The sequence below is a fragment of the Megalops cyprinoides genome, chromosome 21 (assembly GCF_013368585.1).
Source record: "Megalops cyprinoides isolate fMegCyp1 chromosome 21, fMegCyp1.pri, whole genome shotgun sequence".
Classification (NCBI taxonomy): Eukaryota; Metazoa; Chordata; class Actinopteri; order Elopiformes; family Megalopidae; genus Megalops; species Megalops cyprinoides.
This window is the reverse complement of record NC_050603.1, coordinates 7936574-7956102: the sequence shown is the minus strand read 5'-3', so window position 1 is coordinate 7956102 and position 19529 is coordinate 7936574. Positions and strand designations below refer to the sequence as shown.

The window sequence follows — 19529 nt, the reverse complement described above, 5'->3', positions numbered from 1 at the left end:
TCACCAAAGCGCATAAAAAGAACGTGGTCTTTCAAAGACAGGGAGTGAAAATAAACGGAAACTTGCATCGAAGCGGCGGCAATAAGCACGAATAATTTCACCCCGATGGTGATACGGATCAATGTAATACGATGTCTAAGTAGGACTAGTATGCCTGTTTTTCACAGTCGTGTAACCGTATCCTGTACTTTTGAACTGTCATCTGTGAAATAACAATTCTCTAACGGCTCTGAGGTTGTGTATAATGTGGCTATTAACTTACTCGACGAGGTAAAACTAAGAATTTTCATTCTGAGCACTGAGCACAAGTCATAACCAGAAGAAAACGAGGAGGGATAACAACAGTAATACCAAACACTAGTCAATCTGGTATCCCAGCTTGTGAAGCAACAACTGTGTTAGTGGTGTTCAGACTTGACAAAAGTTGCTGTTACTAATTACTCCTTGGTGCGTGACAGGTGTGTACAACACATGATGACTGCAGCAGCTGAAGTATACACCACAGAAATGACCTGTACATATGTCCCTGTATCAATGATATCAAATGCAGAGCTCATTCTGCTTTACAGTGTAGCAGGTCTGACAATTGAAGTTGCAAGACACCTAACAAGTTAGCACTGCTGCCTCTTCTAAAATGCATTTCCTGTGACAGTATGCTCCTTTCCTAGAAAAAGGGGGAAACAAGTGTGCAAAACAAGCACATTGTGTGCGGATGCTAAAATGATAAACTGCTAGGCCATGTTACTTCGGAGAACAGAGGAAATATTGGATAGTATACTTCATATATATTAGGAGGAAATTAATTATTACATTAAAGTGAAGTTATGCAGAGTCTGCCAGTGTTTGAGGATGACTAGCTATTCCTGTGTGAACTACATGTCATAAAGCTGGACATACATAAGCTAGGCAGGCCAAATTACAATTTGCATGTTGTATTTTTATAAAACAAAATAAATAATCTAGCCCACTGTAAAAGAGCATAGTACAATTTCCAAAGGTAATGTTTTCTTTATCTGTTCCAAGGTTAACATGCTTTTGTTTTAGAATACACTCAATACAAGATATATATTATATTCATTAAATTCATGCATGTAATAAAAAGGCAAACATAAGGTGTCAGAAGTGGATGTTTTTTTATGAATGCTTGCTATGCCCTCACTATAATAAGTTATACTTTGGGGCATGTCTCTCACCCTATTCCATGAGTTATCAGGCATAGCTGTTGTAGTGCTATTGAATATGGCCATGCCCTGTCTGAAGTTTGTGAATCAGTGTTGAATTAATAGGCGTTACTGATCGCACTTTCCCCCTTTCACCACTGATGGGTGTTGGCTATGTGCTTGTTTGCATACGTTGTGTGCATTAAAAGTGTGAATTGCTTTGCTTCTTTACTGTGCAAGTCACGGTTCCAAAGTACTGTTTGAAGCATTTTCAAGCAGTATTCCCTATCAGCAGTGCCTCTGCCACCGTGGTCGGTCAAGATCAGATTCTCCACAGGGTAGCACCAAATCCATCCTGGCCAGGTTACCGCAGTCAGACAGGACGACCTCAAGATGAATTGGCTGTTCCTCCAGGGCCTCCTCAGCGGGGTGAACAAGTACTCCACGGCGTTCGGCCGCGTCTGGCTCTCCGTGGTCTTCGTCTTTCGGGTGCTGGTGTTCGTGGTGGCGGCGGAGAAGGTGTGGGGCGACGAGCAGAAAGAGTTCGCCTGCAACACCGCCCAGCCGGGCTGCCACAATGTCTGCTACGACTACTTCTTCCCCGTTTCGCCCGTCCGCCTGTGGGCCCTGCAGCTCATCTTCGTCACCTGCCCCTCGCTGCTGGTGGTCCTACATGTAGCCTACCGCAAGGAGCGGGAGCGTAAACACTGCCGCAAGTATGGCGAGGACTGCCCTCACCTCTACCCCGACACAGGCAAGAAGCGTGGGGGCCTGTGGTGGACCTACTTCCTGAGCCTGCTTTTCAAGCTGGCCGTGGACGCCACTTTCGTCTACCTCATTTTCTACATCTACGGGGTGAATTTTTTCCCCTTGCTGGTCAAGTGCACAGAGGACCCTTGCCCCAACGAGGTGGACTGCTTCATCTCCCGGCCCAGGGAAAAGCGGATCTTCACCTTGTTCATGGTGGTCATCAGCCTGTTTTGCATGCTGCTCACCCTCAGCGAGATCTTCTACCTGGTCGGCAAGCGCTGCCGGGAGCAGTTCCCAGCAAAACGGCGTGCCCCGCAGCACACCATGAAGACCTTTCTGGTTGGCAAGGACAACAGTGTCTTCTCAGAGGGTCACTCTTTGAAGATGGCTGACCAGACTGTAAAATCAGACGCTTCTCCGATGAAGTCTATGCCCATTGCCTGATCTCGCAGGGCTTCTCTTTAGCAATTATTCCTGGAAATGAAGGTGAGAAAGGACTAAAGATGTAGGGGCCATCATCCATGTTCCATGTTTTAAATACCTAACCCTATGCAAGTTAAAAAAGGCAATTGATAGTGAAGTTTACTCAATGTAAAACTGTTGGAGAGAGAGTTAATAATTTATAAAAAAAGAGGGTTCACAAACAAGTGCTTACTTTGCTTAAACTTATAGGAGCAGTGAAATGAAAAATGAGCAAAGATGTTTATTCATGTTCGGTAGTTTTTAGTTGAAGATGTTTCAAATGACATTGAGTGACGCTAAGTCACTAGATATGAAAAAAGTCTGCTTCTGCAAACTGCACGATTTTTGTGGTTTCTTTGTGTAATTCAGTCCGCTTTTCAGAATTCAAATGTAAGGAAGTGTTATTTTTTTGTTACTTTTTTTACCCTGCATTTTTTGTTAATTATATCTTGAAAAGGGGAAAACACAATACTGAAATTACTTAATGTAGCACCTTAACAATGACTTTTTTCTCCAGACTACCTCCTTATTGTTTGTTGAAAATTTGGACCAAATTGCAAAGTGGGAGAAGAAGATTCACATCCATGGTATTCATGGTTCAGCAGTTCATCATTGCCATTAAATGAAAGGATTTGAAATGAAAGGACTTTTATCTACACTGCAGGAAGAATAAACAACCAACAAATAACCTAACATACATGTGTTTATCCTGCTCTCGGAACATATTTTTACACTTTTTTATACTTTTGTTCATATAAATTCAAGCTGAAAGGGCAAACAATTTGCATCCACGAAAGAAATGATTGATTTGATTTTCTCCATTGTACATTAATTGGATAAATGCATTTTGTTCTCAAAAGCGCTAAAACTTTGACCTGTTCAGGTATATGAAGCTCTGTCTTCTGTTTCTGTTTACAAAGTTATGCTTTGTTGCTGCAATTCATATGAGATACATGTATGACATTAGGGTCATCCAATATTGCTAATGTGTGGAAGAAATTTTAAACTCACCAAATCACCAAAATGTGTAGACAATTAAATTATATTAAAACAATTTATGTACTGCTGTATGGACTACTCTTTTTTTCCCTGTTTGAGGCCCACCAACACATGTTACCCCTGTGCAGTTATCCGTCATTTCCAAAGAGTGTGAGAAACCTTGATTTGTAAATTCCAGAACATTAAGAACATTCTTTCCAGAGGACCCACAAGCAGTGTCTTGGCAGCATGAACATGTTTCCCTTTTTGAGGAGATTAGTATTGACATTAGCTTTTGCTGTCTAAATTTAATATTAAATTTTAAATTAATATTATCATTTAATTTAATATTTGCATCACAAAAGTCCCATGTAAATGCAGCAAAGTGAGATAATTAGAACCATGATGGATGTAAAAACTTTCCTTGTTAGATATGAATGAACCAGCAAGACTAAAGGAGCTATACAAAAATATAAAGATCATCTGTCTGTACTTAATTATTACATATACAGTATGTTTATTAATGTATGAATGATGTGTTGATAGGTACACAAAATAAAGATGTACACCTTGTCACTATTACATTTACGTTGTTGGCTAAAAAGCAAATCACACAACAATAGATGGAGGTCATAGAGTCAGCATACTTCAGCACAGTTTGTTATACTTTTTATTATATTTTTTAATAATTTTTTTCTCAAACAGGCAATTAAATGCTCAGTGAGGAGTTTGATCCCTAATCAACCCAGTTAGCTTGATGCAGTGATCAATGAGTGTGCCACAGTGGTGCAAGATTAATGCAGAAGTATTTCAATCACATTTCTGCTCCTATATGTCCTTTAGCTATCAGTTTGTTGCATTGCATTTGGAATATATGCATTTTGCTTCATGCATTTCACAATATATCCTACAAATATAATATGCAGGTATAACGGCATGCAAACATACCATTATTTTCCATTATATAATATATAAATCTGTGTTTCTCTGTGTACCCTAATATTTGTGGTTGATTATCCTGACCACGTGGATGCTGTGACAGAACGGGTGATAACACCGTGTGTTACACCGAAAAGGACAAAGAAAGGACCGAAAACCACAACAATCAGAACACCACCACCAAGGGAGGGGCAGCCGGTCAAGGCCAGATGGGCAACCCCGAAAGGCAAACACCTGCGTGGAGATACCTGGCACCATACTCTGAACCATATCACCTTTCCTTTAAGCATTTCTCATAGATCTGCTGATTAGACACATTCATTGAGTTCACTGGAGTTCTGAGTGTGTTATTGCAGGCTGTGTCTTCTGAGATATACAGGGATATAGTCATATGAGGTGCCCAGTCCAGCCCAGCCCAGCCCAGCCGTCTGAACAATGAGCCTATCCCGATGTTCTGTACCAGGGGTTCCAGTCTCCCGGGCAAATAAAGGATCGGCCTAAGGAAGGTCTGCTTACCCAGTATATCAGGTGCCACACAAAGGTGAGCATCTGCGGTTATGGCGTACCGCATTCTCACACAGGAAATGCACACATGTACAGTACCAGTCAAAAATCTGGACACACCTGATTGAGATAATGGGAAACATGCAATCAAAGACATTTTAATGCTCTCAATACACATGCTTAAATGCTTGAAATTTGTTTCTGAACAAATATAAATAGTGAAGTTGATGCATGTGTATGAATTTCTTTCCAATAAAAAAAAAATAAATATTGTTTGGCTACTCTGAAGAATCTAAAATATAAGATAGTTTTGATTTGTTTAACACTTTTTTGGTCACTTCATAATTCCGTTTGGGTTATTTCTTAGTTTTGAGGTTTTTACTATGATTCTAAAATGTGGAAATGAGCAAAAAATAAAGAAAAACCCTTCCATGAGTGGGCGTGTCCAAACTTTTGACTGATACTGTATGACGAAGCCCACTGCCTCCACAGGTGACAAACCTAAAGTCACCAGACACCAGACACCCTGTCACCTTCTGACCAGGTGAACCCCCATGAGACAGATCGGGTCATATTATTTGCAGGTTGTGACAGTCAGTTCTGCAGTCTTTACGATCAAAGATGGTGTTACGTCACAACATTTTTTTTTCTTATGATTCTTAGATCGCCTGAATGCCTCTGTAAATATTTTTTTTTCAGTTTATTGTAACTACAGGTAGTGAGATAGACGTTTTTGGGTGGGGGATGAATTAATCATAAGCAGGCACAATGAATAAGTAGTAGTCAGTATATCACAGTAAATAGCCCATATCTTAACTCGTATGTGTGTTTCTTGTTTGACCGCACCTCTTGACAAAAGTGTTCATAGGTCAGAGTACGGGCAGAATCGAATGTCAAAAGCTGAAGTATTCAAAGGCTGATCACAGTTAAGGAGCACACACCAAACAGCTGGACAGGACAAGAAGAACAGCCAGAGAGGGGAGGATGAAGAGAAATTCGTTCTAAAGTAAGTGTGAAATGGCACTTTTTAAGAATATAAGTAAGAGAGACCCCTTATCTTACTGAAGACAAGCACCCTGATGCTATTCAAATATAAACAATTGGATTTTATTGAAGGTACTACTGAGGGTACCTAAGAGGCAGTACAATCGACATACACTTACCTGAGAAAAATGATGATGATCATAAAAGTATTCTGTAACATGTTGCTATGTGTTTTTTTTTTAATCGAAAATCTGTATTTACGCACATACATACTTACATAAATGAGGTATGACCATGTGTATAACCTGCATACGCCCATGTATTACTAGTACTGTATACTGCATATTAAAATAATTTTAATCAGTTTTTGTTTTTTGGTCCTCTTCTTATGTCAAGATACAGTTTAACACTAGTATGCCTTGTTTTTAACATTGAGTAATGCAGCTAGGCATTACTTTTCTATAACATATTATTTACATTAATATCAGCTGCGTACTGCCAAAGTCATAATGTTGCTGATGTGCAAAAGGAACAGCAGAATTTGTTTAATTTTGTTACTCAATGTTAAAAGAAGAGTGCATATCTTAACCAATGCGTGCTATTTCTGTTTATTCGTACAACATTTTTTTTAAGTAATTGCCAAGCTAATGCTGTGTGAAACGTTGCAAAGGACTGGAATTCGCATCTGGTTATAATTCAAAGAGCCTGGCAGACCTCAGTGCTGAGGTTTTAGTTCAAGAGACTTTAGTTCAACAGCATCAGTTTATAGATCCATATCAGCAGAGAAATGTACGGAAACACAAGGGAACTGGCCTAGCCTCAGGCGTGGCTGTATACTCCTGGCTGCAGTCCAATATTACTTTTAAAAGCCCCAAGATGAAGAGCATTACAGAGGTGCAGTTATTGCTATCATGTAGAGATTTTACATTAATAATGTTATTAATAACTGTGGAATTCTCTCCCAAATGTAATAATGACTTGCTTTAATTGGAGGGCCCATCTGTATCTGTTTTCCGTTCATTAAAACTTAAAACATTGGATTTTACATAGAAAGCTACAGAAGCAGTGGTGAGAATATTCAGTAGTAATAATAATAGATTTCTGTCCTTATTAACAATTTCCCAAAATGAATGCACATAGAAATAAATAAATAACAATAAGGCATTAAATTAAAAGGAAAACAAAGGATATTGACCGAAAGGTGTAGGCTGAAGCTTTAGCTTATTATAGCTACCCTTTTTACATAACATATTCTAATAGGCAACCCTTTCACTACTAGGTTTAGGCATATTCGCTGACTTCACACAAAAATGTAAAACAATCTGTCGTAAATATCTGCCCAATATGACTGCCCTGTAATATACTGCAAAGTATTTTGCATTTTTCAATTTCTTTATTATTTTTGTTTCCTCAAATTCCAGATTACGTGAAATAGTAGTCAGACTGAGACAGTGAGACTGAAACAGACACTCCCTGGTTCAGCAGCTTACAGAGGAAGCGGACCTCAAGCCAACAGCATGGACTGGAAGATGTTCCAAGGCCTCCTCAGCGGGGTGAACAAATACTCCACCGGGTTCGGGCGGATCTGGCTCTCGGTGGTCTTCGTCTTCCGGGTGCTGGTGTTCGTGGTGGCCGCCGAGCGTGTGTGGCACGAAGACTGGAAGGACTTCGACTGCAACACCCGGCAGCCCGGCTGCCCCACTGCCTGCTACAACAGCATCTTCCCCATCCTGCACACCCGCCTGTGGGCCCTGCAGCTCATCTTCGTCACCTGCCCCTCGCTCCTGGTGGTGATGCACGTGGCCTACCGCAAGGAGCGGGAGCGTAAGTACCGGGCCAAGCACGGCGAGGACGCCAGGCTGTACGACAACACGGGTCAGAAGCACGGCGGCCTGTGGTGGACCTACCTGCTGAGCCTCTTCTTCAAGACGGGTATCGAGATCTCCTTCCTCTACCTGCTGTACCTCACCTACGACAGCTTCCACGTGCCCCGCCAGGTCAAGTGCGACGTCTTCCCCTGCCCCAACCAGGTGGACTGCTACATCGGGCGCCCCACGGAGAAGACCGTCTTCACCTACTTCATGGTGGGGGCGTCGGCCTTCTGCATCGTCCTGAACATCAGCGAGATCTTCTACCTGATCTTTCACCGTGTCTTGCGCCTGGCCCGCCGGGGGAGGCACGACGTGCCGCGCAGCAGGTGCGGCCACGAGGACTGCAGACAATGCAACATGGCCATGACCAGCCTGGACTACAAGCCGGGTTCCTGCGATAACGAGGACGTGCAGGCGGCGGCCCCCGAGCTCCCCTTCAAACACTAGCCTCCTCACGTCTTCGCTAAAGTCAAGAGCTATGCCTGTGCCATCTGTTTTCTATCGAAGTAATTGTCATGAATGAACACACATGATAAAATAGCATCAATAGCTGACAAGCTCATGTCTTTCTCAGTCACCTCAGTCTTTCCTTGTCTCAGATTACTGCCACAGTGGTTGGGGACCCCGGATCAGTTTTTGATGCTCAATGCATGTAACAGCCAACACAGTCTGAGCAGGGATCCATTTCAGTGATTAATTTCTTAGCAGATACAAGTGTTGTCAGTTCGTGTAGACCAGCTTCAATTTATCATTTATTTCTCTCATCAATTTATCATTAATAAATCATTTAATGCCAGTTAGGATTTTTGTTTACTAACAGTCTGCCATGAGACTGAATCTTATTAAAATAAGAACTTACTGATATTGAAGTTCATGATTTGTCTGATGATGCCATTCACACAACTCACTGACAGGAGAGAGAAGTATTCTATCCGTCATTTATGACTCCCATTACAAATTTTTTTAAAAAAGAGATCCAAAATATTTGTTTTTTGTCATGGAGATAAATGAATAAATCTGAGTTTTGTAAATAAATTTGTAAAAACAACTGCTTCTCTGCTTGCAAAGAAACGACGTTAATTGTTTAACCGTGAAGTTCAACTTGAAGACTTGTACAGACAAATTGACTCAAGTAGACATACGTGTATTTGTAAGAGAAACTATGTGTGCAAACAAAGGTCGATTTAAGTGAATGTAAATATTACCCACAGGAAAGGGAGTTACTGCTTACGAAATCCACGCGTGATAGTCTTCCTCTAGTGGCGGATAAGTGATACAATTAGTTTTGTCTTTGTTTCAGTGTCAAAGAAACAACTTCAGAGTTTTGCAACGTTATATACATATTTTTCATATTAGACCTATGCAGCTTGCATGTAAAATTTTGCTTAAACACAAATCCACTCAGACGTTTTTCGAGATGACCAACCTTATTTTAAATCGAGTCTGTCTCTTTAAGTCAAAGAGCTTATGGGGAGCTTGTAAATTGATGCACCCGTCGTTGCTGGTCACCCGACGAAGGCAATGGTCACCCGATAGCGATGTGTGCGGGGAGGAGAGAGGTGCTACCTAAAGACGATGCCGAGGCACAATAGAAAAGTCCACTTAGAATGACTTGACCAGGAGGCTTACACAGAATGGTCAGTTTAGGTGAGTCTCATTCTGTCATATACTGTACCTGCATCTGAGAAGTTTTAGAATTTGGGGAAAAAAACAAAGATAGTAGATATCAATTACGCCAAGACCAGACTCTGTAGAGTGGGATTGAAGCGAGGGAGTTAAGTTTCAAGCGAGGGGTACATTGAATATGCCTTCAATAAAAACAAAGCAAAGTAACATTTCTTAATATTGCCTAAATGTCTTTTTCCACCATTTCCGATTAATAATTACTGATCATAGTTAAAACATTTTATCAGCCGTGACTCAATGCTTTGCTGCTGTTACTACCAGCACACTGGTATTTATTTTGTGTTGTACACTTTGAATTTTTTTGCATACCGTTGCCCTCTATGTCTCACTGGAACAACGTGTCTCCCAAATAAATTAACAAACAGATACATGACTTAAATAAAAATAGTAGAAACACGTGTGAAAACTTATTTATAAAACAGCATTCGGTCAGCACATTAAAGAAATTTGCAGTAGCAACACAAATTTAGAAATGACATTGGTGACCTATAAAAAAAGTATTTCTGAGATGAAGCCAAGATGTAAAATAAATAATTATTATTAATAAGCTTACGATAAACAAAGTACATGTCCCTGTTTAGGACAAACTAATTTGTACATATTATGAATTTATGATATACATCTGGATATCATACTGATGAAATTCATGGTAAGTCTATTGCTTAAGGGTACCACAGCTGTCCCAAAGATGGAATTTAATCTTGAAATGTCATAATTGCATCTCTCATTCAGTGGTTTGTGAGTGTTTTGACTGTTGTTGTTTTAAATGTGTGCACACAGTATACAGACATGTTGGCAAACATCTCAAATTTAACTGGAAACCTGGTGCACTGATAACTAAACCTTCATTGGGACAGTATAATTAGTGCAGTTACGTTCTGAAACAAAGGTAATCTGAAATATCAGGGAATATGAGCTTCAGGAGTAATTACATAATCACTGTCATTTGCCTCCATGATCACATTCCTGTTTGTTTCATATAAACTGTGGTCAAACAGGAAAACCTTAAATGTAACCATGGATCCATATATTGCTACCTGGTGTGGGTGGTGCAGTGATACAGCCCAGGTTCCACTATGCTGATCACCAGTGGAGGATGATAGGAATGTGGAGGACTGAGTACTCCTCTGTAGTCTGTGTATGGTGTAAACACTCTGGGAGGGTTTATGATTCCTAAGATGTTGGGGGTAAATATGGACCATGCAGGTCTGCATGTGAGTCTGCGTGTAACGTCATTTTCTGATAGGTCAGTAACGTGCCAGTTTTCCTTCAGACCTTCATTGGGGACTTCATTAAGATCTGCCTCTTCGCTGGGGAGGATTAGACTGACACACTTCTCCATACCTGTCCCTACACACTTTCCCTGTGTCCCCTTTGTTTTCTATCAACTGTACGACCGTTGGCTTCCCAAGAATGGACTACACCAATAGTTTAGGCTTCTACTCCAGATTAGCACATAACAGAATGTACTCACACATTACACATTATAAGTGTGAAAATGTAAGACATTTGTAAGCATACGTAACGTTCACGGGAATGACATTGTCGCTCTATGAAGCTTCAATGACTGTAGTACCATAACTCATATGTAAGAAAATAAAATCATATGTGAAGTATCCCTCTATATGGGACATTCCTCTGTCAGGTGTCACAAATGATACATTTGCATATAACTGACTTAATTATAATGCCATGCTCATGAAGGCATAAGTCATACCACTTGAAGACCTATTGAAGTTACCACATAAACTGTGACTCAGGATCTCTTAATAAAGGCATATACTGGATCAGAATTTGGAACCTCTTACTCATTCATACTGAGACACAAATTTATCCAAGTTTTGAATACAGTTCTGTTTCTACTCATTTTTCCTCTTTTTTTTTTAATCGCCATTGCCCTTTCCTCTCCTCCTTTCCCTTTTTCCCTGCATGATCCTCTCTTTGTTGTTTGGTGAGGCTGCAATGTGGCATTGTGGGAAGGGTACGTCCTCCAGGCTGGCCACTGCTGGTTTACCCTTGAGTGAGATGAGCTGCAGTGACTTCCCACAATCCAGCTGTGCAAAGGGATCGTTACTGAATTATGAGCCAGATTAGGGCATCTGCCAAACAAAGAAATAAAGTAAACGGTCCAACCGTTTCGGCTCGCAGTCAGTTCTCAGAATGTGACTGAGTGCCGACGAAAATGGGAACTGGGTGGGACTCTATCTCATAAACAGTCCAGGTCAATCAAAAGGGGGCGTGGAGGGAGTGATCAAAGAAGTTTGTTACCCTGGAGCTTTAGGATTCTTCTAATCCACAAAGCCCTCTGAAAATAATTCAATGGCTTTCACTGTATAAGTTTGCTTCGACTTGCCTCTACCAGTTAAATATTTCCCTTTAATCTATGGATGTTAAATATTTGCAGCGGTGGAAGGGCTGAGAGATTTTTTTTTGTGCAGAGCAGGGAAGCAGTGTGTACATGACTTTATGCCTTTTGTTTCTACTGAATCTGTAAACAGACAGAAAGTTTATGTGCCGCAGTAATTGACAGTAATTGCGATATCCCATCCATTTTCCTATGGTTCATGTGGAGTTGATTTGAAAGGGCACACCAGTGAATGTTGCACATTGTTGTAGCCGTCAGTAAAGTACAGTGCAGTGCAGCTGAATCTGGCAGTGCTAACAGACCTTGCAAGCCGTCATGGATGAACTGTTTGTCTTATTTTCTGACACATAGTCCAGTGCAGGCCGAGATCTGGGTTAGCATCGGCACGTTAACCCAGTGTATTCAGTGTCTAATCATTAATGGACATGTTATCTCCGCTGTGGCGTTTACACCGACCCCGAGCGGATCGATCGTTACCCAAGGCTTACGTTTGCCACTGACCTCCTGACTTGGATTTGAAAAGGCCATGTGTCTTGTGAAAAGGGAAAAGCACAGAGAAATTCAAGCGAGGGAATGTAAATCCAGCTGCCAGAGTCTAAGAAATGTTCTCCCAGTGCGAGAGTCTACCTGTATGTGGATACGTCACAGGTTCAAGCTGCAGTAGGACCATGCCAGTGACACTCACTTGATATGTTTTTCATAATGAGCTCACAGTAACATGTTTAGTGCTCTCTGCATCCATTCAGTCCTTCAGTCCCTGTAGTATGGATAAAGTCATTACATTCATTCTGTGATTAAGCACTGCGCCCCCAGCTCTGTATTCACCCCACACAGTCAGGTGCAGTGCAGCTGTTGTTTGCGGTACAGAGCAGGGCTGCTGTTTGTGACCATAACAGAGCAGGAGAAAGCCCACAGGCAGCTGCCATGGCTTAGTGTTACGCAAAGAATCTCCAAGTAAATCTGCAGTGATATTTTTGTAATGTATTCCTGTTTTTTTTTTTTTTTTTTTTTACTGAGGCTTGGGCTAGTTTGATAACAGTTATTCCGCTCCCGTAATTACAGTGTATTGCCTATATATCCAGTTGATATGGGTCGTTGGTGTTTGCCTTCTGATGAGCTGATGGTGTCCACCAGACAAACACAGATTTGTGGGCGACACACCCGAACCGTAGCCATGACGATAGCTCCAAATGTGTGCAGAGTACAAGGTTTTTAAAACACAGTTTTAAAAATTGCCAAATGACTGTGAAAAACAGACTTCGGTTTCCAGAAAGATTTGCTTAAAATAATACCATAGGATGCATTCAATCAGAGACAGTTGATTACTAACAGACCCAAATCCCCCGGGCCACAATCTTTGGTTTTCACTCACAATTTTCAAGATAGCTAGCTATCAAAATCCCTCATTTGCAGGGAAAATGTATTATCACAAATCTGGTAAACAACAACATAAAAGTCAGGAGAGGGCCAGAGACAAAGCAATGATATTTGAAACCTCTGAATGAAATGGCAGGTCATTCTCTTTCTCAGGAACTGCACAAGTTATCTTGTGGTAGGGCTCAAATAGCGTTATGCTTACACTCACTGGTGTGGGAGTGCTGTTAGCCTGGTCTGACACTGTCGCTCATTTAAATTGAATGGATGCACTTATGTTCAATTGCGCTGGAAGTCGCTCTGGATAAGAGCGTCTGCTAAATGCACGTAATGTAATGAATGTCAAAAACGTCTTGAATTAGGCATCTTGATAAATGGATATCATGTTTTAAAAAAATGTCCTGATTTTCGCCATTGTGGACTTCTTGTGTAGAGCTGAAGGTTAGGGGGAATTCAGCTTGTCCTCTTATTTCTGAGCGCTTAAGGATAAACAGCATCCAGCTGATTCTGTGCATAAACATCGTAGGACTGGACAGAACTGCTGGCTGTGTGACTCCTGTTTGCTCCTGTGCGCCCCCTGTAGGTTTGTGCAGTGCCAGCCTGCGGGACGACAGGACCCTGATGAAGATGGGCCTGGGCATGGTGCTGGTGGGCCACATCAACTTCCTGCTGGGGGCGCTGGTGCACGGGGCGGTGCTCCGCCACATCAGCCTGCACAAGCAGGCCCGCGCCATGGAGTACGCCGTCTCCAACGTCATCGCGCTGGTGGCCGGCATGATGGTGAGCGCGCCCGCCCACCGCTGTTGCGTCTTCGCTGCAATAGCTAGTTACAGCTGAAGCTTCCAGTGTAGCATGATGGTAAGGAGCAGGGCTCATAACCAAAAGGTTGCTGGTTTGATTCCCCGCTGGGTCACTGCTGCTGTGCCCAGGAGCAAGGTGCTTATCCCAGAATTGCCTCAGTAAATATCCAGCTGTATAAATAGATTGCTTGTAAAAACTGTATCATATGGAAGTCGCTCTGGATAGCATCAGCTAAATGACCGTAATGTAATTCTTCTATCGCTGTTACCTCAGGGTAACGGTCATTGCTCCTAATTACCACTGCATGATTCTGGAGTCACGTTGTCATTGTGAAGATGCTTCTAGACCATTTTTGTAACAAGGAGCAGGGTGAATGCAAACGCAGAGGTTACTCAGGACACAAGAGGGGCCGCACGCTGGGCGTGGCAACCCAACACTGAGTAGAGACAACATAAAGAAAGGGCAGGGCTGAAATAACAAAGAACACAGGTGTGAACAACAAGCAATTAACACAGGTGAAAGCCATTAACTAAATGAGACATAGAACACGGGAGGTTGTGTGGCAATCTGGCGGCCAACTCTGGAAGCAGCAGCCATATCCGTGATAATTTTTGACAGTCTGGTTCAGGGAGAGGCATTTTTCAAATTTCAAATTCAAATTTGTGAGGTGGTTACAGTTTGTTCAAGTCTCCCTAATGGGTAAGATATCTAGGAATGTGATGAACATCCAGAACACATTTTATACTGAGGTATATTCATGTTTTTTTCCTCTCTAGTGTAAAGTGTATATATTCCAAAATGTAATTCAGTGAGTAATCAGATATCTGGTCTTTAAGAGGTCTGCCAGTTTCATATTGAAGGGGGTGAATTAGGGAGACAGAATTGGGGAAAGGAGAGAAGGGAAACCAAAAACCCTGTTCCATTAAAAAAAATTGAACCAATCAGGGAGATGGGTGGTTCTGGGCGACTTGCCACAGAACATTTAGAAAAACGGATTATGGGATATGAAGTCCAGAGTAGGTAAACATGCACCACAATCAAGATCTGGATTTAATCTCCCATCATCCACTCTTCTGAGTGTTTTGCGTCTCTTTAGTTAAACTCACAAGCAGAAACTCTGAAATTAATAGCAGAAGTGATAATTACTGACACTACAAAAACAAGCAACATGTCATAGTAACAGTTACTGTACAGTAACTGTACAGTTTTGGTTTAGTGTTGTCAGATAAATCAATGCATACTGTTGTAGCAAGAGGTGCTTTCAGGTGCTCTTCCACTGAACACCATCATATCATATTTTCCAATGGCACATGTAATTACTTTGACATTTCTCCTGTAAGTATGTCTCTGGAACCTATTTTCCTCCTCCTGGCTCTTATGAGAAGTAAGAAATCAAATGCTGAAAGATGTCCCAGTATTATTATTTTCTCGATTAAGGCATGAGTTTGTAAAATGAGATTAGTGTCCTGATTTTCAGAGAGACTTTCAAAAACTCAAGTGGCTTTCAACCTCTATGGAATTGTTTCTGGTGCTGTGTTAAGACAGCTCTGCTTAAATGTAGCTTATCAATTGTATGCACACTGATCCACCACATAGCATTCTCACTCTCTCTGAGTGAATATGTTTACATGCTTTCCCTGTGCCAGCTCTGATCCTCCTACATGGTGTGTTCACAGGCTGTTGTTGTTGGAGTATCAGCCATCGTCCTGTCCAAAAACAGAAAGAACAAGACCCTGGTATGTCCTCATTAAAGGACTGCTTCTCTTCTAAATGAACAGTTTTATGTGTTGGGTTTACAGGGATTTACTTTTGTGCTTTGGCACAATAATCTGTCGTTTAACCTGCTTTCAGTGTTTTCAAAACTAATGTTCTTCATTTGGGGCAATATTCCCTCCCCTTTCAACAAATATCTGCCTCTGCTTACTCCATCACTTCTAAATTAAAATGAATTTTGGATTTCACTGTTATTGCACAGGGCAGCATTGCATTGACTGTGCGGTTTACTGAAAACTCTGTCCCTGATTGTAAGATGGCGCCCTCTGCTGGTCATGGCTGTACTGCATGTATCTTGACCTTCTCTTTCTCTCGAGCTCTCCCCGTTTGTGTAAGATGTGGCTCCCCCTTGAGGAGAATCCAGATTTTGCAGGCTGTGACAGTGTATGTGTGCATACTGTATGTGCGCGTGTGTGTGAGTGTGTGTGTGCATCTGTGTGTCTGTGTGCCTGTGCGCATGTGTGTGCAAGTATGCATTTATGTCTATGCGCATCACCCACTGCCCGTATATTGCTGGAATATAGGTACTTCTGAGGTATGTGAGATGTTCTAAGCTTGTGAGAGGCATGTGTTTGACCCCCGTTTGTCAGATGTGGTTCCTACTGGTAGTCAGCGCACTGTGCGGTCTCCTGGCAGCAGCCTCCACGGCGGGGCTGACCGTATCCATGGTGAGGGCCATCGCCAACGGAGGGCGGAGCCTGCTAACCCACTGCAAGTTCCCCGACGCCATTGGCTACTCCAGTGTCACTAACGAGTGCCCCTTCGACCCCACCCGAATCTACGTGAGTGAAAGCATGGTGGGGGGAAGGGGGGGGGGCGTTTGGCCAAATGTCAAGACTGACCGGAAGCGGTCATGCCAGAGTGAGTGGATGTGACAGTTGGTCAGGGCTCCGCTCTCTCACCGGTGCGTGACTTCCAGGCTGTGACAGAATCGCTGACATGAGAAAATCGTTCTTCTTCTTCCTCGGGGACCTTGCGATTTAAAAAAAGACATTCCGCCCTGGTTTTCTGTGCACCCTCATTTAACACCTTTGAAAAATGAGAGCCAACCGCCTGTGAAATTTGCCGTCAGGAATTAAGTGTGTAAGTATAGTGGCTTCGCACAGGTAGCTAGGTCATTATGTTGAGAGTGATTGGCAGAATTCCTCCAGTGGTTGGGGGACAGCGCAGAATAACTAGTTTGTTTCCCGTGTGAATCTGAGAAGGACAGAGGTCTGGAATGCCTGAAAGGTCAAAGATCAGGAGGATACTGCCTTTACCTTAAATATCGGACTGCACACACACACATGCGCGCACACATCCCTTTAACAGGACCGCTGGTGAGGAGACAGGACTTGACAGAGATGCTGATGAAGGAGAACAGTGTTAACACACCATCAGCGCTTTTTTGATGAAAGGGGACATTTTTGTCATTGTATGGGGCTTTTTATCTGGGCAATGTAGAAGGCGTTCTGTCACCACTACAAGCACCAGTACTCTTCACAGAGTGCCCGTCCCAATCACTCAAACCGAGTGGGAGCAAAAGTATTTGTATGTATCTGGATGCGTGTACCATGCAGACCTGTTTTGGGAAGGTTGGAGAGTGGTGGGCCTTCGTAAAAAGTAATCACACACCCCTGCTGTTCCCTGTCCTCTTCCAGGGTACCACCATTGTCCTGTGGGTGCCCCTAGCTCTCCTGAGCGTGTTGGAGGTGGTGTTTTCAGGGAGGTGCTTTGCTGCCTGTCTCTCTTTCCTGAACTTGCCCTGTGGCACCAGGAGAAAGAGGAAGAGGATCGATTTCAGACAGGTGTGTCCCACCACCCAAATATTTCCTCCTTCGTGTGTGATTGAAGACTTTTTAGTATATATTTTCTGGGTGTGTTGCTGTAGTTTAGCTTATACCTTTGACACATTTACTAAAGTCTTTGTTTTGTTTGTGCAGTATAGCTCTGAAGCACAAGATTTTGAGGCATAAGATTTAAAACTGTCAGCATTTCATTTGAGCTTGTGTGTAATTGTTTGTGTCGTATGTTCTTTGCTATGACTCCACAGTCATGACTAATGTGTACACCACACTGAATTCTCATCTGTGCATTTGTGTTCATTCCCTCAATCTGTGTTTGCCTTTATGGGGGTTTCAGGTGAGAGTGTGGCGGCCGGAGGAAATGACATCACCTCCTCAGGCGGAGCCTCTGAGACAGGGGGCGGGGCCTGAACACCAGGAGTCCAAGATTCAGCAGCAGAAAGAGGAGCCGGCTGAGCAGCAGGAGCTGGTCGCCAAGGTTACGCGGATCAGGGTCAGCCGCGCCCAGCAGTTCAACAGAGACAGTCTCTGGATATGAGACTCAGGATCTGAGGCATTCCGGAGCCCTTGTGACAAAGGACCTTTCAACTTTGACCCCTGTAGGGGGTTACATGATGATGGACGTCAAGAGGATGCAGCTTTGAGAGCCTTGTTGATTTCATTGTGGTTGGAGAAACTTCACTCAGCCACTACTGCCTTGGTCATGTTTTTGATCTGTCTATGAAATGATTTACTGTTGACTCCTAATGCAACAAGGCTGAGGAAAGTTACAATATCGATAGCTCTAATGGGGTGGATCATTCTGGGGGCCCAAACAAATTGGAGACATTATTTTAGGAACGTTGATCTCCACTGGTCTGTGGTTTTCTGTGAAATCTTCCTTCATCTGGCCCCTTGAAAGTAGAGTAGGGGCAGTTTGCAATCATAATGCGACACTAATCAGTAATCTATAATGAGCCCTGAAATAAAATCCTCGCTGCTGACCACGAATGTAAAGCTCCAGCCAAACTGGAGCCATTAGAACTCCAGCCATTGGGTCAGAGTAAAGTCACATTGCAAGCAGGAGGTCAAAGGATATGCGTGTGTGGTGTACATCTGTATGCTTTGCATAATCTGACAAGGTTAAGGCAGATACATGTGCATCTGCTAACATTTACACGAGGAAGTGAATTTACCATGTTCAGTGTATTATAGGGAGAGGTGATCTGACCATCTGTGGAGTACATATAGCATTATCGCTCCTAAACATATGCTACGTTTGACCTCCTCAGCAAGTGATTAGTGTATGAAGGGAGAGACTGGTGAGCAGTTTTGTATTCAGTTTTGCATGAAGGAAACATTACTGGAGTCATAGTTGTCGCTGTCAGTTTCTGGGAAAAGTGTTCATCTTCCCTCTGCAGGGGATTGGCTAACGGTGTCACACGGTGCTGACATATCGGCTGGCAGACAAGACTTTGGACAAGATTGGCAATTTGCTGGTGGTTCTCAGAAGATGTTGGCTTTTTAATGAGAGAGAAACCAGAGTTCCCTGCTATATTGTCACGATCTTCATTGTAGAAGCCGACCTCCAAGCCTCCAATTCCTGTCAAGGGGCACGGATACATGTTACCCCAGCTCCCCTTCACCTGCTGAATTTGAGTGCTTGTTTCCTCCAAGCCCTTCTGCTGCTACTAGTGTCTCCTGACTGAAATGCCTTTTCTGTGTACCTCACAAGAACACATTTTTTTGGTGCGACAGAACAAACTTACAGACAGTTTCAAACACATAAGTATATTTTTTCATTGGTTTGGGTAGAAGGGGGTAAATATGACATCCTCACATGAGGTTTTCATGCAAATAAATAAATAATAATAACATAAGATTATAACATAAGATTTCAGATTCAGACATGTGGCAGAATCCAAAACAGTACAGTGGCGATGTGGCGACTACAGTCTTTGCAAAGCGTACACAAAAGGTCTGTAGCCAGCGTCTGTTAGCAAAGGTTTGCTGAGTGAGAAGTGTTTGCTAGCAGTTGCCGTGTAGTGAGACAGTAGCAGATGTGAATGTCAATATTTTCAAGCGCCCACCTTTTGCTGAGTATGGAAACAAGCCCTTA

The 19529-nt window shown here is 42.5% G+C and overlaps 3 protein-coding genes across 3 annotated transcripts; all 3 read left to right on the top strand.

The window, feature by feature from the left end:
- The first annotated feature begins 1553 nt into the window (after window positions 1-1553).
- LOC118769108 (gap junction beta-4 protein-like) lies at window positions 1554-2354 on the top strand. Its single transcript, XM_036516122.1, has one exon. It carries the CDS (start codon window positions 1554-1556, stop codon window positions 2352-2354), a length of 801 nt encoding a protein of 266 aa, XP_036372015.1.
- A 4940-nt stretch (window positions 2355-7294) lies between these two features.
- On the top strand, window positions 7295-8095 carry LOC118769107 (gap junction beta-3 protein-like). The gene has a single exon (XM_036516121.1). It carries the CDS (start codon window positions 7295-7297, stop codon window positions 8093-8095), a length of 801 nt encoding a protein of 266 aa, XP_036372014.1.
- A 1069-nt stretch (window positions 8096-9164) lies between these two features.
- LOC118796649 (keratinocyte-associated protein 3-like) lies at window positions 9165-19082 on the top strand. The gene is made up of 6 exons (XM_036555657.1): window positions 9165-9295; window positions 13657-13853; window positions 15551-15610; window positions 16238-16429; window positions 17288-17434; window positions 17769-19082. The coding sequence occupies exons 1-6, from the start codon at window positions 9283-9285 to the stop codon at window positions 17967-17969; spliced, it is 810 nt and encodes a 269-aa protein (XP_036411550.1). The 5' UTR covers window positions 9165-9282; the 3' UTR covers window positions 17970-19082.
- The last annotated feature ends 447 nt before the right edge of the window (window positions 19083-19529 follow it).

Excerpts from the sequence above, each read along its gene's own strand:
- LOC118769108 (XM_036516122.1), top strand. The coding sequence starts at position 1,554 with ATGAATTGGCTGTTCCTCCAGGGCCTCCTCAGCGGGGTGAACAAGTAC.
- LOC118769107 (XM_036516121.1), top strand. The coding sequence starts at position 7,295 with ATGGACTGGAAGATGTTCCAAGGCCTCCTCAGCGGGGTGAACAAATAC.
- LOC118796649 (XM_036555657.1), top strand. Across the intron at positions 13,854-15,550 it reads CGCTGGTGGCCGGCATGATG|GCTGTTGTTGTTGGAGTATC; the intron begins GTGAGCGCGCCC and ends GTGTGTTCACAG. Across the intron at positions 15,611-16,237 it reads ACAGAAAGAACAAGACCCTG|ATGTGGTTCCTACTGGTAGT; the intron begins GTATGTCCTCAT and ends CCCGTTTGTCAG.